This window comes from Eucyclogobius newberryi, unplaced genomic scaffold (assembly GCF_026437365.1).
Source record: "Eucyclogobius newberryi isolate DKJ021-1_F unplaced genomic scaffold, fEucNew1.0.hap1 SCAF_13, whole genome shotgun sequence".
NCBI lineage: Eukaryota > Metazoa > Chordata > Actinopteri > Gobiiformes > Gobiidae > Eucyclogobius > Eucyclogobius newberryi.
In genome coordinates this window covers 17,021,082-17,043,646 of record NW_027315757.1, presented here as the reverse complement: position 1 = coordinate 17,043,646, position 22,565 = coordinate 17,021,082, and the positions used below count along the sequence as shown (strand labels likewise).

Here is a 22,565-nt window from a genome sequence, read left to right as displayed (position 1 = left end):
TAGAGTGAACGTGAGAGTGAACTTGAGAGTGAATGTGAGAGGGAACGTGAGAGTGAACGTGAGAGTGAACTTGAGAGTGAATGTGAGAGGGAACGTGAGAGTGAACATTAGAGTGAACTTGAGAGTGGACTTGAGAGTGAACGTGAGAGTGAACTTGAGAGTGAACGTAAGAGTGAATGTGAGAGTGAACCTGAGAGTGAACTTGAGAGTGAACGTAAGAGTGATTGTGAGAATTAACGTGAGAGTGAACGTGAGAGTGATTGTGAGAGTGAAAGTGAGAGTAAACGTGAGAGTGAACGTGAGTGAACTTGAGAGTGAACATTAGAGTGAACGTGAGAGTGAACTTGAGAGTGAACGTGAGAGTGAACGTGAGAATGAACATTAGAGTGAACGTGAGAGTGAACTTGAGAGTGAACGTGAGAGTGAAAGTGAGAGTAAACGTGAGAGTGAACGTGAGTGAACTTGAGAGTGAACATTAGAGTGAACGTGAGAGTGAACTTGAGAGTGAACGTGAGAGTGAACGTGAGAATGAACGTGAGAGTGAATGTGAGAGTGATTGTGAACGGGAGAGGGAACGTGAGAGTAAATGTGAGAGTGAACGTGAGAATGAACGTGAGAGTGAACGCGAGAGTGAACGCGAGAGGGAATGTGAGAGTGAACGTGAGAATGAACGTGAGAGTGAACGTGAGAGGGAACGTGAGAGTGATTGTGAACGGGAGAGGGAACGTGAGAGTGAACATTAGAGTGAACGTGAGTGAATGTGAGAGTGAACGTGAGAATGAACGTGAGAGTGAACGCGAGAGTGAACGCGAGAGGGAACGTGAGAGTGAACGTGAGAATGAATGTGAGAGTGAACGTGAGAATGAACGTGAGAGTGAACGTGAGTGAACTTGAGAGTGAACGTGAGAGTGAACGTGAGAGTGAACGTGAGAGTTAACGTGAGAGTGAACTTGAGAGTGAACGTGAGAGTGAACGTGAGTGAACATGAGAGTGAACATGAGAGTGAACTTGAGAGTGAACGTGAGAGTGAACGTGAGAGTGAACGTGAGAGTGAACTTGAGAGTGAACGTGAGAGTGAACGTGAGAGTGAACTTGAGAGTGAACGTGAGAGTGAACGTGAGAGTTAACGTGAGAGTGAACTTGAGAGTGAACGTGAGAGTGAACGTGAGAGTGAACTTGAGAGTGAACGTGAGAGTGAACTTGAGAGTGAACGTGAGAGTGAACGTGAGAGTGAACTTGAGAGTGAACGTGAGAGTGAACTTGAGAGTGAACGTGAGAGTGAATATGAGAGTAAATGTGAGAGTGAACATTAGAGTGAATGTGAGAGTGAACGTTTGTGTCCATGATGAACTTGCCTAAAGGCCCGTCCACACCGCCGCGCCCGAAGCGTCCAGTTTACATTCAAAGTCTATAGTAAACGCGCGTCGAGGGCGTAGTGCGTTTCCCAGGCCCAAAGTCACTGGGAGAGGCTCAGTCACCTGCACCTGGAACAGGAACAAAAATGACAAGATGAAGACAATGTTCTATGAAAATTTGATTTATTTGCCTTTCATAAAGCTTTGTTCAGAGCTCTGAGAGGTTTGAGTATGGAAACAACCTCGAGAATCACGTGTCCTCAACAACAAACATCTACAGTTCATGTCATGGTTCATGTCTTTGCGCGGACAGTAGAGGACGGAAGTGCCACTGTCTTAAGACAAAACGAAGAAGAACCATGCTGCGCACGCACCCGACACGCACACGCGCGCTTGACACACACACGCGCCTGAGACACACACACGCGCCTGACACATAGACACGCGCGCCTGACACACACACACACACACACACACACACACACACACACACGCCTGACACATGCGCATGTCCATTCTGCGTCATAAGAGAGAAATCACGTTGTCTGTTCCGGGACACCACGCCCCCTGACGCCAGAGACGCACAGCTCCGTCCCGAAACCCGAACCAGAGCCGGTCCCGGTCTAGACCCTGAACCTGTCCCGAACCCGAGCCCAGACCCGAGCCCGGAGCTGCCGCTGCACGAGCCTCTGCGCACGAGCTCAGGTAAAGTCCGCACTTTGTGTCTGGCGCAGTTTAAAGTCCGAGCCGCTCCTTTTCTCCTTTTCTCTTCCGCGTCTCAAACATTTTACTTTGTTCATTGTAAAGTCGATGTTTGTTTTCACACAAATTAATAAAACTGTGTTTTCTTAAGTTATAAAACACTTCCGTGCGTTTGTTTTACGTCTTCACATTAAAAACATGTACTTTGTCGTTTCTGTGACATTTCCATATTTCTGGTGTCGATGCAAAGAACCCAGTCTGAAATGTACTTTAGTTTATCACATGTATTTATTTGTTTATCACATATTTACTAAACTAATCCACTTAAACCTGCTTTAAATGTTTCTGTAAGTTCAAAGGAAAAGAACAAACGCTTCAACGCACGAAACATCGTTTGCGAGACAAGCTTCTTTTCCCTCATTCTCTTTAATAATAATATTTAACATTTAATCATGCAATTATGCTTCAAAGCACTGCGCATGCGCACTGATGAATGACGCTGCATGTTTCTTCATTTGAAACAGACGTTTCAAATCTAAAACTCTTGTTTATAACGATCACAGAAAGTACAAATGAACAATAGTAGTAGTAGTTACTAGTTAGTAGTAGTTATAAGTTAATAGTTATTTGTAGTGGTTGTAGTAGTCATGTGTCTTAAAACCTATAATTAACATTTTCCTTTTGTGTTTGTGAAATGTTCTCAAAATTCTGCTAAAATAAAACTCACATTATAATTATTCTTTTGGGCTGTAACAATTTATCAACTATTTGACAAAAAATAATTGTAGATCTCGATTATTTAAACTCCAACTTTAAAACGCAAAAGAACAGCTTTTATGTCAAACATGGCATTATTCAACGAAAATATCAACTGTTTCTGATTTTTATCAATAATTAATTCATTTTTTAAAAAAAATTCTCCCTCGAAGCTTCAGTCACATATTTACACCTTTTATCTGGTTCTTTAAAAGTCTCAAAGTTCAGTAGTTTTCCTCCTGTCGTTTTGTTGATCGCTTCGGTTGTTTTAGAAACGTTTGCTTCAGTTCGATGTCTCCAATGATCATGGACAATTTTAAAATTGCCGGAGAATTTGTTGTTTCGAACTTTTTACTCTTCTATTGTCACTTTCACTCACAGTATTTTGCAGTGTTCATTTAAATGTTCAATGCACCAATTTTCCAGCCTCAAACTTTACTGCAAAATTCTGCAGCTGAATGAAGACAATTTTGGCGTTTCAGAGTCTAGAAACCATCACTATCGCGAGTCGCACATTTTCTCTGCATTTTCGGTGGAATGGCGCTTTTTGATATCACAGAGGTATTCCGCCGTAGAACTCTGCTCCACTTCCTGTGATCGTCTGTTTTTATTTGTCAAACCGTTTTTCCATCTGTCAAGTTGCAGTTTCTGAAGACGACGATCGTTATTCACGACGACTGAACGACATCATGGTTAGAAAAACATGAGAACCTGTAATACGGGCTTCACGCGACATGTTAGTGTGTTATTTTGAAAAAGAACTCATCGACCACACGAGGAGGATGAGGCGTGTTACGGGAGTGTCTCATTCCTCAGAGTTTACCCAGAGTGCACTTGAGCCTCGCCCCGCTCCGACAGAAACGCACTCGCGCCGTCGCTCGCTTTTACAGTTTTCCGTCCACAGTTTGTCCCGGTGGCTTTAATGGGCGGGACAGTGCGGTGGGGAGTAGGGAGCGGGAAGGACATGCAGCAAACTGTTGATCGTTAACTGGGGTTCGGCGGGAGCTGGACCACGCCTCAACCTCTTACTCCTACAGCAACCACGCCTCCACTCTTTAACCACACCTCTAATAACCCAGAACCCCTATTTATACAGGCCAATCCCAGCATCTCTTGTTGTCTCTGCTCTCTCGACCAGGCTTTTAAATAGGGGACCGTCTTCCCGTATTTTGGACGGGGTATTTTGAAATGTGGACGGGCATTTTCGAGTGCAGGGACGGGTCATTTTATTAATAAATCTTAGAAAAAAAGAGAATATTATCTTTAAATCGAGCTGCTCGCTGATTTGTCGACGAAATTTGTGTGCTTGGCTCTGATTGGGTGCTGATCCGTGATCCGGAGAATGCAAAGCTACTCGTTTGCCGAAGCTACTCGTTTATTCACGCACTTTGACAGAATTTCACAGAAAGTAAGGGGAGCTGGATTTACCCGAACGCCGTCTGGCGCAAATTACGGCGCTGGTTTACGGCGCACGGCGTAATATCAGACGGCGTTAAAAGCGCTGCTTTATTTTGTAAAAGCGTTGGAAAATACGCCGCGATACGAGTGTGATCATATTGGCTTTCCATATCGAGCGCGAGCACACATTTTTTGAGTACTCCGGAGAATGCCGAAGCTACTCGTATTTTGCCTAGTCGGCCCCCGTACGGGGTGTTTTTCAATTCAATTCAATTTGTTTTTGTAACGCCCAAAATCACAACAACAGTTGCCTCTGAGGGCGACAGTAAAAAATGAATCAAACAATGTCTGTGGTGGCGAGGGACGATGTCCCAGAGTCCTCTGTCCTTAGACCCTCCTTCTCAGCCAGGAAAAACTACAAAAAACCTCCTTGGGAAAAAGTAGAAAGTAGTTTTCAAATCCTATCCAAAAGCCTGCTCTTAACCCACCCTCCCACCCCCAAAAACTGTTTGTATACAAATGAGGCGTTTAATGTGTAAAAGAGATCAAAATGTCTCATTATTTGGGACATTTAAAAATTTGAAAATTGGACAGAGCCAGGTTTAATTTAATTTGGCTTGAAAATTCAAATTTCTGTCTGGTCCTCGTGTTGTTTTATGGCGGTTTGTATCCAAGTGTTACATTACCGCCAGACTTTATTCTTTAGGCTTTATTCTTTAGTCTTCATTCTTAAGACTTTGATACTTCCAATGTTGTCGTTGCTTGGCAGCCGTGCATCTACTAGATTGGGCGAGGACAGAAGACGTATTTTCCAACGCTTTTACAAAATAAAGCGGCACTTTTAACGCAGTGCGCCGTAAACCAGGCTGTGAGCAGACTTTTACTCCCAATTGCTTTCCTTCGCTGAGCCGCGTCTTTGCACATAACCAGCAGCAATCTCCACGGACTCTCAACTCCTTGACCACTCCCATAGCCTTCTATAGACTCTTGGCCAATGCAAACGGATTCCTCTCCTTAAAGGACGCATTATCCTGTGCAAGCTTTATGATCACCTTACACACTTTGCTCTCAACCCCGACAATAGCGGCTTCATCCTGCTGCTCACTTCCAGAACCCTCGGACGAGCTAAGGGACATTTTACGTTTCCGGGCACCAACAGCCAGAAAAGGCTGCTCCTCCTCGCCGTCCAGAACGCTACTGACCATCGATCCACTCCCCTCTGTCATCTCCTGTCCCACCAGGCGCAGAACCGACTCTTATTCTTCTTCTTCTTCTTCGCCAGGTCGGTCCGACTTTCCAGGGGCCTTGCGCCGCCTAATATATACATATTTGGTGTTGTTGTAGAGTTGTTGTTGTCGTTCTTCTATCTTAGCCAGCGAATCGTGTTCTCGTTCTGTTCCAGACCTTTAGAGTGAGACTAGAACATGTCTACGAAGTCTGGTTCTCATGTTAGTGTTCTGTTTTGTTCCAGACCTTTTATAGTGAGACTAGAACATGTCTAGGAAGTCTGGTCCTCGTGTTCCTGAAATGGAGTTTCCTGTGGACGCCTCCATCATCAGGATTCCTCCTCATCACTACATCCACGTCCTGGACCAGAACACCAACATCGCCCGTGTGGAGATCGGCCCGCTCACCTACATCCGACAGGACAATGAGAGGTAGGCCAAGACCCGGGCCGGACCCGACCCTAAGACCCGGGCCGGACCCGACCCTAAGACCCGGGCCGGGCCCGACCCGACCCTAAGACCCGGGCCCGACCCGACCCTAAGACCCGGGCCGGGCCCGACCCGACCCTAAGACCCGGGCCGGGCCGGGCCGGACCCGACCCTAAGACCTGGGCCGGACCCGACCCTAAGACCCGGGCCGGATCCGACCCTAAGACCCGGGTTATATTTGTGTTAGTCTCTCTTTAGGGAGCTCTTTCTCCCTCTGTGTAGGTGTTATATTTGTGTTAGTCTCTCTTTAGGGTGCTCTTTCCCTCTGTGTAGGTGTTATATTTGTGTTAGTCTCTCTTTAGGGAGCTCTTTCCCTCTGTGTAGGTGTTATATTTGTGTTAGTCTCTCTTTAGGGAGCTCTTTCTCCCTCTGTGTAGGTGTTATATTTGTGTTAGTCTCTCTTTAGGGTGCTCTTTCCCTCTGTGTAGGTGTTATATTTGTGTTAGTCTCTCTTTAGGGTGCTCTTTCCCTCTGTGTAGGTGTTATATTTGTGTTAGTCTCTCTTTAGGGAGCTCTTTCCCTCTGTGTAGGTGTTATATTTGTGTTAGTCTCTCTTTAGGGAGCTCTTTCCCTCTGTGTAGGTGTTATATTTGTGTTAGTCTCTCTTTAGGGTGCTCTTTCCCTCTGTGTAGGTGTTATATTTGTGTTAGTCTCTCTTTAGGGCGCTCTTTCCCTCTGTGTAGGTGTTATATTTGTGTTAGTCTCTCTTTAGGGAGCTCTTTCCCTCTGTGTAGGTGTTATATTTGTGTTAGTCTCTCTTTAGGGTGCTCTTTCCCTCTGTGTAGGTGTTATATTTGTGTTAGTCTCTCTTTAGGGAGCTCTTTCCCTCTGTGTAGGTGTTATATTTGTGTTAGTCTCTCTTTAGGGTGCTCTTTCCCTCTGTGTAGGTGTTATATTTGTGTTAGTCTCTCTTTAGGGAGCTCTTTCCCTCTGTGTAGGTGTTATATTTGTGTTAGTCTCTCTTTAGGGTGCTCTTTCCCTCTGTGTAGGTGTTATATTTGTGTTAGTCTCTCTTTAGGGCGCTCTTTCCCTCAGTGTAGGTGTTATATTTGTGTTTGTCTCTCTTTAGGGTGCTCTTTTCCCCCGTGCGGATGGTCATGGTGCCTCCGCGTCACTACTGCATCGTGTTGAACCCCGTCGCTCGTGACGACAACGGCCAGGCGCAGTTTGACCAATCAGGACAGGCCAAGCTGAGACACGCTGACCAGGAGATCCGCCTCACCCAGGACCCGTTCCCCCTGTACCCGGGGGAGGAGGTGCAGCAGGTATGAAGCGCCATCATCAGTGGGAGGGCATCTGACACACCGCAGTGGGAGGGCATCTGACCCATGTGTCTCTGTGCAGGACGTGACGCCGCTGCAGATCGTGTTCCCTGACACGGCCCTGAGGCTCCAGGCTCTGCTCGACTTCACCGACTCCAGCGGAACCAAGAGGACGGCCGGAGACGAGTGGCTGTTCGAGGGACCAGGTCTGAGACTACTGGTTTAGACCGGGTTTAGACCAGGTTTAGTTCCTTATTTAGTCCTGGTTCTGTCCTGGTTCTGAGCCGGTCTTTTTGCTACAGGGACCTACATTCCCCGCAAGGAGGTTGTGGTTCTGGAGACCATCAAAGCCACCGTGATCCGCGAGAACCAGGCCATCAGACTGAGGGCACGCAAAGAAGGACTGGACCGGGGTGGAGTCAAGAGAGTAACAGGTAAAACACGCCAAGAACACGCCAAGAATACTCTGTATATCAGCTGATTAAGCCTGTGTTTGTATCCTGCAGGAGAGGAGTGGCTTGTGTGCAAAGTTGGGGCGTATCTCCCTGGAGCTCATGAGGAAGTCCTCGACATCGTCAACGCTTTTATCCTCACGGACAAGGTGAGTCTGAGCCCGGTCTGAGCCCGGTCTGAGCCCGGTCTGAGCCCGGTCTGAGCCCGGTCTGTGTGTTCCTCTTGCCTCCTGCAGAGGGCGCTGCACGTACGTGCGCTCCGGTCCTTTAAGGATGCGGGGGGGCGAGAGCGGCGTACGGGCGAGGAGTGGCTGGTGACAATGGCAGACCGCGAGGCTCATGTGCCGTCGGTGTCGGAGGAAGTGGTGGGCGTCGTCACGGTAACCACGCTGAGCAGCCGACAGTACTGCATCATCCTGGACCCAGTGGGCGAGGACGGAAAACTCCAGCTCGGACAGAAGAAGGTGGTGAAGGTGAGGTCCTGGTCTACACAGTTTACACTTCACTAATGACCTCGTCTCAACACGGCTTTAAACAGGATTCAGGAACAATTATATGTAACTTAATAAACAACATGACAATAATAAGTTTGAGTCTTTTGATGCTTAGCCCCCCTCACAAGAACCCCTTGAGAAGTCCCTGTGTGGCTTTTTCTATTTTCTGATATTCGTCTTTTTGATATGAACTGTGTCTTTTCTGTTGGTTGAATACTAGCTCTCTGTCTCTGCTGCTTTTCTTTACATTTCATTCAATTCCCCATAACTGGCCCCTCTCTGGTTCTCCTCTGACCATGTTCTTCTGACCATGTTCTCCTTCAGGGCGAGAGGTCCTTCTTCCTTCGGCCTGGAGAACGTCTGGAGAACGGGATCCAGGACGTCTTTGTTCTTTCTGAGGATGAAGGGCTGGTGCTGAGAGCTGTGGAGGCTTTCATGGACGAAGACCCGGTAAGGACCAGGACAAGACCAGGACAAGACCAGGACAAGACCAGGACAAGACCAGGACAAGACCAGGACAAGACCAGGACAAGACCAGGACAAGACCAGGACAAGACCAGGACAAGACCAGGACAAGACCAGGACAAGACCAGGACAAGACCAGGACAAGACCAGGACAAGACCAGGACAAGACCAGGACAAGACCAGGACAAGACGGGGCTAAACCAGGACTAGACCAGGTCTCAAAAGCCACGTTTCCACTGTTTCCCTTTAGCCGCGTTTCCATGGGAGCGTTGCGGTTCTGTGGTGTTTCCACTGCTCAAAATGAACTGTACCTCTTAGTTTGAGAAGTCCGACCATGAGAGGAACTAGCTAAAGTTATACTTGAATAGCTGCGTTCCCACTTGCATTTTAGTCCGGGGCCGCCCCGGATCAGTTTACTCCAACTTGTTCCACTTGTGAAATTGCCGGATTAGCCGGACTAAACTGGTCAAGTGGGAACGCAACTTATTTTGAGCCTTAGCAACATAAAGCTAGCAAGGGGCGTTAGCAACAGCTGCTTCCTGTTTATGGCCGCACGGCACTCGCTTTGTCAAGAGCCACAATCTGATATTTCCAGGTCATAATGCGTCTGACATGATCCAAAGCCAAAGCGTGACATAAAGAGAGGTTCAAACGTGGCGTAGAGGCTTTAGCCACGCCCCTCACATGCAGAGAAGTCAAAGAAATGAGGCAAAACTGTTCCTGTGCACGCTAGCTTTAGCCACACCCCTCACATGCAGAGAAGTCAAAGAAATGAGGCAAAACTGTTCCTGTGCACGCTAGCTTTAGCCACACCCCTCACACACACACAAACTTCGAATTACTAAACGTCTTTTTATGAATCACTGAGATCGGCCTCAGGATTAAAAAAAAAGTATCATTCAGGAGGATTTAGATTAGATTTATGAAGAAAACATGATACTTTACACCAGGAGCTACAGCAGCACGTGATGTACGCAAAACTGCAGACGATCTACACCAGAGGCTCTGCTATGTCCGTCTGTGGATCTACACATTTACACAAAACTGTTTCATATTTCTTACATATTAAATGTTGGTTGGATAAAGTGTTGTAGAAAAAGATTCAGTTGTATCATCTGGACTCTGTTTTTTAGGAAAAACAAAACGTTTCGACTCTCATCCGAGAGTCATTCTCAATCTGCGAATCAAGACAGGAAACTCAGATATTTATCCTACTCTGAGTAGGCCCTGCCCACTGGGCGGGACCTCCTGATAAAATGTGTTTTTGCTTTCACCAGAAACTAAACTAACCTTTGTTTACTATCAGTCTTTTTTAATAGGCTATTAGTCTCCTATTGTATCTTGGCTCACTCTCTCTCCTCCTTGAGTGCCTTATTAGCATCCGAATGCCCCGGGCGTCGATCTCTCCAGGGATTCAAAATTCCAAGTTGTCTTTGTAAAATTTTTATATTTCTCCAGTTTGATGATAAACTTGTCTTAGGTCCTGGACGCTCTGATCATGTGAAACATGTTTTTACATGTTTTAGGAAAGAGCATCTGTTTATTTTGACACATCCTTTTCCTGTGTTTCTTGCTTAAAATCTTGGAGACGCTCCCTTGACGTTGAAAAGCGAAAACCCGCCGGTGGTGGAGTGGTGAAGACTATAATATGCCAGGCTCCGTGTGCAGCTCGCTGCAGTGTCGTGAATTCGAGTCACAACTGTCAGTTTTCTGCATGTCCTCCCTTCTCTCATCCCCATTCCACGCTCTCCTGTTCAATAAAGCCTATGGGCCAAGCGGTGTGTAATGTAATTACAGGCGTTAAACACCCGTATGATGGTTTAGATTGTCCAACTGGTTATTATTAAAAAGACTCTGCTCCATGATATGGAATTTGGCCCTGAGCGGACACACAGGCAACATGAACCCGTCTGTGCCAGCGCACTGAAGTGACCCGGTCTGGGGCGGGATCAGGGCCAATCGAAACGTGGCTAACCGGGTCCAGCCCACGTTTGGGACCCGGTTCTGGGACCCGGTTCTGGCTCCCTGGTCTGACCCAGGTCTGGCTCCCTGGTCCGGCCCAGGTCTGGGATCCGGGTCCCTGGTCCGGCCCAGGTCTGGGATGATCCGGGTCCCTGGTCCGGCCCAGGTCTGGGACCCGGGTCTGGGTTGCCTCGTGTTGGTGCAGTGTTCTGTTCGTTCCCACAGTTTGTTCTTTGATTAATGAGCTCGGAGAGTGACAGAAGGTGCAGCAAAGAAAAATGTGTTTGTCCAAGACGTGTTTCCGTTTGTGTGATAAATCAGGGCATCGGATACACCTTGAACACTCCGCAGCCAAAGCAGGACGAGGATAATGAAGAACGGTGTAACCTTACTTATCTTTGCGCGCTGGGGCGGATCGGCACGTGGAGAGTCCCGTTCAAACAGGTCCAACCCACAAAGCCATGTCTGAGCTACAGTAAATCCACCTTAACACAGAGAGAGAGGGTTAGAACACTTAGTCCTGGGTCAGACCTGGTTCAGCCTTTTCGTTCTTTCACAATATACTTTTGATTTGAATCTGGATCCGTTTGCTCAGATTGTCTGGTTGGTTTGGCTAGTTGTGAATGCTCAGTCCAACTCTTCCTGGTCCGGCTGTGGAGCCGGGTCTGGGTCTAATTGACTCGACCTCGGTGCGGTTTGTTTGATTTATCACTTTTGTGTCACTTTTCTGTCGTCACAGAGGGCGGAGTCGGGTGCCACCGAGCACAGACCATTGAAACAAACATGACGCCATCTTTAGTTCGTCTTCCAGATTTCACTTCTGTGGCTGAGACTCGTGAGGCTCAGAAGCAACGCCAACTCTTATTTTACATTATTTTACATTTAAATTGCTCAATAATATAAACCAAAGATCCTTTACCTGAACTAATAAGCCCCGCCTCTTCACAGTGATAAGCCCCACCTCTTCATGGTGGTATTTCACTGTAACAACCAGGACATTTTTATTTACGTGTTTTTAGGAAAACGACAATTCTCAAAGAATCACAGGTACAGGGATGTGGGCGGAGCTAGGGGGTAGGTGAAAACACTTGAGCCTCAAAATACAACTCTGAGTGAGGAAACACTGTTGGAACGGGTTTTGAAATTGAAAAGCTTTTACTGTAATTGAATCTTTGTCTGGTCCTGGTTTAACCCTTAGAACGGTAATAATACAACACGATATGTAAAATGCCTGATGGTGTGTGCTGCCCCCTGGTGGCGATAGCTGGAGCCGTTGGAGGAGGAGGATTATGACGAGGAGGACGAGAACGCCGCCAAGCGCAGACGCCGTGCGGGAGTTCTGCGTCGCCCCGGAGACCGCTGGATGCTCCGCGGGCCCATCGAGTATGTGCCCCCTGCTGCTGTGGCGGTGTTAGTGCGGCGTCAGGCCATTCCTCTGGACGAGAACGAAGGAATCTACGTCAGGGACATCAAGACCGGGAAAGTGAGTCCTCCCCCTCTGCATCACTGTTCTCTGACGTTGTGCCCTTGGGCTTCTATCTCTGACATTGTGCCCTTGGGCCTCTCTCTTTCTCTCTGACATTGTGCCCTTGGGCCTCTCTCTCTCTCTCTGACATTGTGCCCTTGGGCCTCTCTCTCTCTCTGACATTGTGCCCTTGGGCCTCTCTCTCTCTCTCTCTGACATTGTGCCCTTGGGCCTCTCTCTCTCTCTCCCCTCAGGTGCGAGCGGTGATTGGACACACGTACATGCTGACTCAGGACGAGGAGCTGTGGCAGAAGGACCTGCCGACGAACGTGGAGGCGCTGTTGGCGTCTCCTCTCGACCCTTTGGCAGATCGGTCCGACCGGAATCAAACTACGGACCCCAGACCCCGAGACAAGACCCACGTGGTGTCGTACAGAGTCCCACACAACGCTGCGGTGCAGGTGTACGACTACAGAGAGAAGAAGGCACGGTCAGTCACATCAACGGGACCAAGTTAGGCTGAGGTTTTGTTAAAGTCGTGCTCGAGTCGTGGTGGTGCTCGAGTCGTGGTGGTGCTCGAGTCGTGGTGGTGCTCGAGTCGTGGTGGTGCTCGAGTCGTGGTGGTGCTCGAGTCGTGGAGGTGCTCGAGTCGTGGAGTCGTGGAGGTGCTCGAGTCGTGGAGTCGTGGTGGTGCTCGAGTCGTGGTGGTGCTCGAGTCGTGGAGTCGTGGTGGTGCTTGAATGGTGGAGTCGTGGTGGTGCTCGAGTCCGGGGCGGTGCTCGAGTCGTGGTGGTGCTCGAGTCGTGGTGGTGCTCGAGTCGTGGTGGTGCTCGAGTCGTGGTGGTGCTCGAGTCGTGGTGGTGCTCGAGTCGTGGAGTCCGTGGTGGTGCTCGAGTCCGTGGCGGTGCTCGAGTCCGTGGCGGTGCTCGAGTCCGTGGCGGTGCTCGAGTCCGTGGCGGTGCTCGAGTCCGGGGCGGTGCGGTGGTGCTCGAGTCGTGGAGTCGTGGTGGTGCTCGAGTCGTGGTGGTGCTCGAGTCGTGGTGGTGCTCGAGTCGTGCTGTCGGGTCGGTGCTCGAGTCGTGGAGTCGGGTCGGTGCTCGAGTCCGGGGCGGTGCTCGAGTCCGGGGCGGTGCTCGAGTCCGGGGCGGTGCTCGAGTCCGTGGCGGTGCTAGAGTCCGGGGCGGTGCTAGAGTCCGGGGCGGTGCTAGAGTCCGGGGCGGTGCTAGAGTCCGGGGCGGTGCTAGAGTCCGGGGCGGTGCTAGAGTCCGGGGCGGTGCTAGAGTCCGGGGCAGAGTCGTGGCGGTGCGACTCTAGGGTGTGTTATTACATGTTTCAGGCTGTTATACATGTTTCAGGCTGTTATACATGTTTCAGGCTGTTGTTACATGTTTCAGGCTGTTATTGCATGTTTCAGGCTGTTATTACATGTTACAGGCTGTTATTACATGTTTCAGGCTGTTATTACATGTTTCAGGCTGTTATTGCATGTTGCAGGGTGTGTTATTACATGTTTCAGGCTGTTATTAGATGTTTCAGGCTGTTGTTACATGTTTCAGGCTGTTATTACATGTTTCAGGCTGTTATTGCATGTTGCAGGGTGTGTTATTACATGTTTCAGGCTGTTATTGCTTTTTTTTTAAGGCTGTTATTGCATGTTTCAGGCTGTTATTGCGTGTTTCAGGCTGTTATTGCGTGTTTCAGGCTGTTATTGCATGTTGCAGGGTGTGTCATTACATGTTTCAGGCTGTTATTGCATGTTTCAGGCTGTTATTACATGTTTCAGGCTGTTATTGCATGTTGCAGGGTGTGTTATTACATGTTTCAGGCTGTTATTAGATGTTTCAGGCTGTTGTTACATGTTTCAGGCTGTTATTGCATGTTGCAGGGTGTGTTATTACATGTTTCAGGCTGTTATTGCATGTTTCAGGCTGTTATTGCGTGTTTCAGGCTGTTATTGCATGTTGCAGGGTGTGTCATTACATGTTTCAGGCTGTTATTGCATGTTTCAGGCTGTTATTGCATGTTTCAGGCTGTTATTGCATGTTTCAGGCTGTTATTGCATGTTTCAGGCTGTTACAATAAAGGAATATCTTATCTTATCTTATTACATGTTTCAGGCTGTTATTGCATGTTTCAGGCTGTTATTGCATGTTTCAGGCTGTTACAATAAAGGAATATCTTATCTTATTACATGTTTCAGGCTGTTATTGCATGTTTCAGGCTGTTATTACATGTTTCAGGCTGTTATTACATGTTTCAGGCTGTTATTGCATGTTTCAGGCTGTTATTACATGTTTCAGGCTGTTATTGCATGTTTCAGGCTGTTATTGCATGTTTCAGGCTGTTATTATATGTTTCAGGCTGTTATTATATGTTTCAGGCTGTTATTATATGTTTCAGGCTGTTATTATATGTTTCAGGGTGGTGTTTGGTCCGGAGCTCGTCATGCTTGGTCCTGATGAACAGTTCACAGTTCTCTCTCTCTCTGGAGACAAACCGAAGCGAGCGAACGTGATCAAAGCTGTGTGTCTGCTGCTTGGACCAGACTTCTGCACCGACATCATCACCATAGAAACTGCTGACCATGCCCGCCTGCAGCTGCAGCTCTCGTACAACTGGTACGTCACACTTAGTACTACAGTACTACTTCAATTCAATTCCATTTATATTTTTTTGTAATGCCCAAAGTCACAACAGCAGTTGCCCTGAAGGGCGACAGTGAAAAACAGATTAAACAATGTTCATAAAGACAATGGGGCAATGTCCCAACGTCCTATGTCCTTAGACCAAGGGTCGGCAACACGCAGGCTCCCCCACGCTCCCCCAGGCTCCTCCAGGCTCCTCCAGGCTCCCCCACTCTCCTCCACGCTCCCCCACGCCCTTCATGCTCCCCCAGGCTCCCCCACTCTCCTCCACGCTCCCCCCATGCTCTCCCAGTGTCATCACGCACTGATCATACGAGTGATACTAGTGCAACTTGGCATAACAAATGGGTTATAATTATATCTAGAGCTCCCGTTGCCATGGTAACCTGTAGTGCCCCAGTCCCAGCTCCATGTTGTGTTGGAGTGTGAGTTCTTTGGTAGAGTCTGTCACATGTGCTTGTTTGCAGGTACTTTGACGTAAAGACCCCGGTGAGCGCGGAGCACGCGGCCGCTCTATTCTCCGTCCCGGACTTTGTGGGCGACGCCTGTAAAGCCATCGCCTCCAAGATCAGAGGAGCTGTGGCCTCCGTGCAGTTTGACGACTTCCACAAGGTGAGAGGAGGTGGAGGGTGAGGAGGAGGACGAGGGTGAGGAGGAGGACGAGGGTGAAGAGGAGGACGAGGGTGAGGAGGAGGACGAGGGTGAGGAGGAGGACGAGGGTGAGGAGGAGGACGAGGGTGAGGAGGAGGACGAGGGTGAGGAGGAGGAGGACGAGGGTGAGGAGGAGGAGGACGAGGGTGAGGAGGAGGAGGACGAGGGTGAGGAGGACGAGGGTGAGGAGGACGAGGGTGAGGAGGACGAGGGTGAGGAGGACGAGGGCGAGGAGGAGGAGGGCGAGGAGGAGGAGGGCGAGGAGGGCGAGGAGGAGGAGGAGGAGGAGGGCGAGGAGGAGGGCGAGGAGGAGGAGGAGGAGGGCGAGGAGGAGGAGGAGGAGGACGAGGGGGGGAGGAGGAGGAGGAGGACGAGGAGGGGGGGGAGGAGGAGGAGGAGGGGGGGAGGAGGAGGAGGAGGAGGACGAGGAGGGGGAGGAGGAGGAGGAGGATGAGGAGGGGGAGGAGGAGGACGAGGAGGGGGAGGAGGAGGACGAGGAGGGGGAGGAGGAGGAGGAGGAGGACGAGGAGGGGGAGGAGGAGGAGGAGGACGAGGCGGAGGAGGAGGAGGGGGAGGAGGAGGAGGAGGGGGAGGACGAGGGGGAGGAGGAGGAGGAGGAGGAGGAGGGGGAGGAGGAGGGTGAAGAGGAGGAGGAGGAGGGTGAAGAGGAGGAGGAGGAGGGGGAGGAGGAGGACGAGGGTGAGGAGGACGAGGGGGAGGAGGAGGACGAGGGGGGGGAGGAGGACGAGGGTGAGGAGGAGGACGAGGGGGAGGAGAAGGAGGACGAGGGGGGGGGAGGAGGAGGAGGAGGAGGACGAGGGGGAGGGGGAGGAGGAGGGGGACGAGGGGGAGGGGGAGGAGGAGGGGGAGGACGAGGAGGAGGAGGGGGAGGAGGGTGAAGAGGAGGAGGACGAGGGGGGGAGGAGGAGGAGGAGGACGAGGAGGGGGAGGAGGAGGACGAGGGGGGGAGGAGGAGGAGGAGGACGAGGAGGGGGAGGAGGAGGAGGAGGAGGACGAGGAGGGGGAGGAGGAGGAGGACGAGGAGGAGGAGGGGGAGGACGAGGAGGACGAGGAGGAGGGGGAGGACGAGGGGGAGGAGGAGGAGGAGGAGGAGGAGGAGGGTGAAGAGGAGGAGGAGGAGGGTGAAGAGGAGGAGGAGGAGGGTGAAGAGGAGGAGGACGAGGGTGAGGAGGAGGAGGGGGAGGAGGAGGAGGAGGGGGGGGAGGAGGACGAGGGTGAGGAGGAGGACGAGGGGGAGGAGAAGAAGGACGAGGGGGAGGGGGAGGAGGAGGGGGACGAGGGGGAGGGGGAGGAGGAGGGGGAGGACGAGGAGGAGGAGGGGGAGGAGGGTGAAGAGGAGGAGGAGGGTGAAGAGGAGGAGGGGGGGAGGAGGAGGACGAGGGGGAGGAGGGGGAGGAGGAGGAGGACGAGGGGGAGGAGGACGAGGGGGAGGAGGAGGAGGAGGACGAGGAGGAGGACGAGGGGGAGGAGGGGGAGGACGAGGAGGACGAGGGGGAGGAGGAGGACGAGGGGGAGGAGGAGGACGAGGAGGACGAGGGGGAGGAGGAGGACGAGGAGGACGAGGGGGAGGAGGAGGAGGAGGAGGAGGAGAAGGACGAGGGGGAGGAGGAGGAGGAGGAGAAGGACGAGGGGGAGGAGGAGGAGGAGAAGAAGGACGAGGGGGAGGAGGAGGAGGAGGAGGAGAAGAAGGATGGTGGTGAGGAGGAGGAGGAGGAGAAGAAGGATGGTGGTGAGGAGAAGGAGGGTGGTGAGGAGGAGGAGGAGGAGAAGAAGGAGGGTGGTGAGGAGGAGGAGGAGAAGAAGGAGGGTGAGGAGGAGAAGAAGGAGGAGGAGAAGGGTGAGGAGGAGAAGGAGGAGGAGAAGGGTGAGGAGAAGGGTGAGGAGGAGGAGGAGAAGGGTGAGGAGGAGAAGGAGGAGGAGGAGAAGGAGAAGGGTGAGGAGGAGAAGGATGAGGAGGAGGAGGAGGAGGAGGAGGAGGAGGAGGAGGAGAGAGGAGGAGGAGAAGAGAGGAGGAGGATGAGGAGAAGATGGATGGGGACCTTTTCCTGTGCACATTCTGCTTTAACTTGATGTTCTATGGTGCCAGGCTGGTTCTGGCTCTGGTTCTTGTGCTTAAAACCGTTCCGATGGAATATTAAACATAAAAGTAACTGAAAAAACAAATGCGTGTTGAAGAACTGTGTAAAAAGATATTTATCAAACTCTGCATCTTGAAGTCCCACGTGAGATCTGGACAGAACGCTTGACTTTACACACCAAACCATGCAGAGGATTTACTGTTTTCTCTGCGTCAGAACTCAAACCGGATCATCTGCTCTGCGGTGTTCGGCTTCGATGAGAAGGTGAACATCCGTCGCTCTCTGGAGTTTGATCAGAATCGTTTGGTCATCACCAGCGTGGACATTCAGTCTGTAGAGCCTGTGGACCAGAGGACGAGGGACGCTCTGCAGAAGAGTGTGCAGCTCGCCATCGAGATCACCACCAACTCCCAGGAGGCCACGGCACGGTGAGCAGTATGCCAGCTGCACAGGGGGCGCAGCAGCAGCACACAGGGGGCGCCGCAGCAGCACACAGCGGGCGCCGCAGCAGCACACAGCGGGCGCCGCAGCAGCACACAGCGGGCGCCGCAGCAGCACACAGGGGGCGTCCCAGCAGCACACAGGGGGCGTCCCAGCAGCACACAGGGGGCGTCCCAGCAGCACACAGGGGGCGTCCCAGCAGCATACAGGGGGCGTCCCAGCAGCACACAGGGGGCGTCCCAGCAGCACACAGGGGGCGTCCCAGCAGCACACAGGGGGCTCCGCAGCAGCACACAGGGGGCGCCGCAGCAGCACACAGGGGGCGCCGCAGCAGCACACAGGGGGCGCCGCAGCAGCACACAGGGGGCGCCGCAGCAGCACACAGGGGGCTCCGCAGCAGCACACAGGGGGCGCAGCAGCAGCACACAGGGGGCGCAGCAGCAGCACACAGGGGGCGTCCCAGCAGCACACAGGGGGCTCCGCAGCAGCAGCACAGGGGGCACACAGGGGGCGTCCTAGCAGCACACAGGGGGCTCCGCACCTTCGCGCAGGGGGTGCCCCAGCAGCGCGCAGGGGGCTCCGCAGCAGCGCACAGGGGGCTCCGCAGTAGCACACAGTGGACGCCCCAGCAGCACAGGGGCGCCGTAGTTGAATATAAGTTTGTTCTTTCAGTCACGAGGCTGAGCGTCTGGAGCAGGAGGCCAGAGGGAAACTGGACCGTCAGAAGATCACAGACCAGGCAGCAGCTGAGAGAGCTCGTAAGGAACTATTAGAGCTGGAGGCCCTCAGGTAAGAGACCAGAGACCGGGGACCAGGGACCGGCAGACCGGGGACTGGAAAACGGGGTTTGGGGACAGCGGGACCGGGGACAAATCTGGCCTTTAATGTTCCCAGTATTGAGTGTGTAACAGTGATGTTGTGTGGTCAGTGCGGCGGTGGAGAGCACCGGAGCGGCCAAAGCTGAGGCTCAGTCCAGGGCAGAGGCGGCTCGGATCCAGGGCGAAGCTGCTGTGAACGAGGCCAAGCTGAAGGCCGAGGCCCAGAGGATCGAGGCCGTGAGTCTCAGTTTTCTCCACATGTGACTGTGATGTTGCATCCCACTTGTTGCGGGCGTGTTGTCTCACTATCTGCTGGCGTGTTGGTCTCACTTTTGCTGGTGTGCTGTCTCACTCTTTACGACGTGCTGTCTAACTCTGCTGGGTGTTGTCTCACTCTTTGCGGGCATGTCTCACTCTTTGCGGGCATGTCTCACTCTTTGCGGGAGCAGTCTCACTCTCTGAGGGGGTTGTCTCACTTTTTGCAGACGTGTTGTGTGTCTCACTCTGTGGATGTGTCTCACTCTCTGTGGGCGTGTCTCCCTCTCTCTCGCTGTGGCCGTGTCTCACACTCACTCTCTGTGGGCTTGTCTCTCACTCTCACTCTCTGTGGGCTTGTCTCTCACTCTCACTCTCTGTGGGCTTGTCTCACACTCTCACTCTCTGTGGGCGTGTCTCACTCTCTCGCTCTCTGTGGGCATGTCTCACTCTGTTGACACGTCTCACTCTCTGTGGGCGTGTCTCACTCTCTCACTCTCTGTGGGTGTGTCTCACTCTCTGTGGACGTGTCTCACTCTGTGGGCGTGGGGTCTCACTCTCTCACTCTGTGGGTGTGTCTCACTCTCTCACTCTCTGTGGGTGTGTCTCACTCTCACTCTGTGGGCGTGTCTCACTCTCACTCTGTGGGCGTGTCTCACTCTCTCACTCTGTAGGCGTGTCTCACTCTCTCACTCTGTAGGCGTGTCTCACTCTCTCACTCTCTGTGGACGTGTCTCACTCTCTGTGGACGTGTCTCACTCTCTCTCTGTAGGTGTGTCTCACTCTCTCACTCTCTGTGGGCGTGTCTCACTCTCTCACTCTGTAGGCGTGTCTCACTCTCTCACTCTGTAGGCGTGTCTCACTCTCTCACTCTCTGTGGACGTGTCTCACTCTCTGTGGACGTGTCTCACTTTCTCTCTCTGTAGGTGTGTCTCACTCTCTCACTCTGTGGGCGTGTCTCACTCTCTCACTCTCTGTGGGCGTGTCTCACTCTCTCACTCTGTGGGCGTGTCTCACTCTCTCACTCTGTGGGCGTGTCTCACTCTCTCACTCTGTGGACATGTCTCACTCTCTCCCTGTGCTCCTCCAGGAGGCGGAGCTGCAGCGTTTGGCTCAGGCTCGAGAGCAGGAGCTGAGCTACAAGAAGAACATGGACCATCTGGAGGTGGAGAAGCAGGAGAAGCTGTCCCAGATCGAGAGTCTGAAGTTCAGTCGGCTGGTGGAGAGCCTGGGGGCCGACACGCTCAGGGAGATGGCCAAGGCGGGGCCCGAGCTGCAGGTGAAGCACAATCACAAAATGAATCACTATTAGAAGAGATGGCGATGCACTGGAGACATGACTTTATCTCACACTTTCCACCAAACGTGTCCTTAGAAAAGACCTGGAGCTCAGTGTTGATCATTTCTGTTTAGTTTACGGTTCATTAAAGGTCCTCTGGCCTCATCTCATATGATGCTGAAAGATAAAAATGACAGTTCCCTCTGTGATGTCATCAATATGCGACGTGCCATTAACAATACAAGGACATTTTATATTTAAAGGACACAATGTTCACACATTTCAACCAATCGTTTGTCAAATCATAACTACTGTGTAATCTATATGGATCTTGGCCCTTGTTTGTAATGTGGTTGCTAGGAAACAGTTGCTCCTCATGTCCAACCAGGAAAAACAAGAAGGCAAAACGTATCTGAGTGAGGTTCATGTGTAAGATCAAAGACTGAAGCTTCAGGTCACTTTATTTATACCACAGGCTTCATGATCCCTGTAGTTCATAAGTGTCAAACTCTGGCCCGCGGGCCAAATCCGGCCGCTAGACGCTTTAATCCGGCCCGCCGAACATTTCAAATTTATAATAGAAAAATAACATTAAAAAAAATTATCGCTAAAACTACGCGTCCCACAATGCCGCAGGTGGCCGCCCCTCCCCCACGGGGCTCTGCTGCACTGCTGTGTGAGCTGCTCAGGGAGAAGTGCACTTTAAGCACTTTTGAGCAGAAGTTTAGTGGTGTGTCAGTTCAGGTGTACAGAGAACTACACAGACGTGGAAATGTTAGTTAGTACATTTAAAAGTTTTTTTAGATCTTGAGAAGTTTATTTTGTTATAAAGTCAAATGTTTATCTCTGTAGAACTGTAGATTAACTCTGAAGTTGTAATGTACATAAACTGAAGCACAGTGTTGGTGAAATGACACTTGTTTTTCTAAATACATTTCAGTTTATGAGAACAAACATTTTGTCATTTTTTTTAATCGATCGAGTAATTGCTTCAAAACAGCGTAGGCTATATAAAGCTATTTATTTCTTATATTTTTAATTGTTTTATGTTTTACGTTATGTTCGGCCCGCGACCTAGCCTGAGCGTCCAAATTCGGCCCGCGGCCCAAATGAGTTTGACACCCCTGCTGTAGTTCCTCTGATGCTCACGCTCAGAGTATGTGTGTTCCAGGTGAAGCTGCTGCAGGCTCTGGGGCTGAAGTCCACTCTCATCACAGACGGATCTTCCCCCATCAACCTGTTCACCACCGCCAACGGCCTGCTGGGGGCGCTGCCGGGACAGGGCCAGGAGTAGACCAGCGGGAGGCCAGGGCTAAAAGGAACATCTAAAGGAGCTGAAATGACATCACATTGACAGATTCCAACATGCTTATTCCTCGCATGGTAAATAAATGAAGTTAAAATGACAGGGTTTCTAACTTTTCTTCCGGGTGACGCGTTTAGATCAGTAAAAATCCGACATGCCTTATCTTTTATCTGAGTTTAAGTTGTTGTAGTGCAATGACCTTTAGTTTGTTCTTGTCTCTTTCTCAAGCCAAAGTTTACATTTGTGTTTCACTGGTTTACATTTGTTGCACTCTTTTTTTTTTTTTCTTCCCAAAAAGCCTTAAATAAATGAAGAGCTGCTTATTCGGTCTCCTGGCGTTTTTAAAATAAAAGCAAATAAATATAGTTCTGGTTCAGACCTGGTTTAGTCCTAGTTTAATCTCAGTTTAGTGGTTTAGACCTGGTTTAATCTCAGTTTAGTGGTTCAGACCTGGTTTAGTTCTAGTTTAATCTCAGTTTAGTGGTTTAGACCTGGTTTAGTTCTAGTTTAATCTCAGTTTAGTGGTTTGGACCTGGTTTAGTTATAGTTTAATCTCAGATTAGTGGTTAAACCTGGTTTAGTTCTAGTTTAGTGGTTTAGACCTGGTTTAGTTCTAGTTTAATCTCAGTTTAGTGGTTTATACCTGGTTTAGTCCTAGGTTAATCTCAGTTTAGTGGTTTGTACCTGGTTTAGTCCTAGTTTAATCTCAGTTTAGTGGTTTATACCTGGTTTAGTCCTAGTTTAGTCTCAGTTTAGTGGTTTATACCTGGTTTAGACCTAGTTTAATCTCAGTTTAGTGGTTTATACCTGGTTTAGTCCTAGTTTAATCTCAGTTTAGTGGTTTAGACCTGGTTTAGTTCTTGTTTAATCTCAGATTAGTGGTTTAGACCTGGTTTAGTTCTAGTTTATTGGTTTATACCTGGTTTAGTCTTAGTTTAATCTCAATTTGGTGGTTTAGACCTGGTTTAGTCCTAGTTTAATCTCAGTTTAGTGGTTTAGACCTGGTTTAGTTCTAGTTTAATCTCAGTTTTGTGGTTTAGACCTG

The 22,565-nt window shown here is 50.6% G+C and overlaps 1 protein-coding gene across 1 annotated transcript; it reads left to right on the top strand.

Moving 5' to 3' along the window:
• The first annotated feature begins 1,969 nt into the window (after positions 1-1,969).
• On the top strand, positions 1,970-21,689 carry mvp (major vault protein). The gene is made up of 17 exons (XM_072442769.1): positions 1,970-2,060; positions 5,683-5,869; positions 6,996-7,191; positions 7,271-7,394; positions 7,491-7,622; positions 7,695-7,789; positions 7,877-8,113; positions 8,459-8,584; positions 11,826-12,044; positions 12,281-12,516; positions 14,447-14,644; positions 15,139-15,283; positions 17,638-17,849; positions 18,535-18,651; positions 18,791-18,917; positions 20,026-20,214; positions 21,386-21,689. Exons 2-17 carry the CDS (start codon positions 5,706-5,708, stop codon positions 21,506-21,508), a joined length of 2,640 nt encoding a protein of 879 aa, XP_072298870.1. The 5' UTR covers positions 1,970-2,060; positions 5,683-5,705; the 3' UTR covers positions 21,509-21,689.
• Positions 21,690-22,565: the final 876 nt, after the last annotated feature.

Excerpts from the sequence above, each read along its gene's own strand:
- mvp (XM_072442769.1), top strand. The coding sequence starts at position 5,706 with ATGTCTAGGAAGTCTGGTCCTCGTGTTCCTGAAATGGAGTTTCCTGTG. Across the intron at positions 8,114-8,458 it reads GACAGAAGAAGGTGGTGAAG|GGCGAGAGGTCCTTCTTCCT; the intron begins GTGAGGTCCTGG and ends GTTCTCCTTCAG. Across the intron at positions 20,215-21,385 it reads AGGCGGGGCCCGAGCTGCAG|GTGAAGCTGCTGCAGGCTCT; the intron begins GTGAAGCACAAT and ends TGTGTGTTCCAG.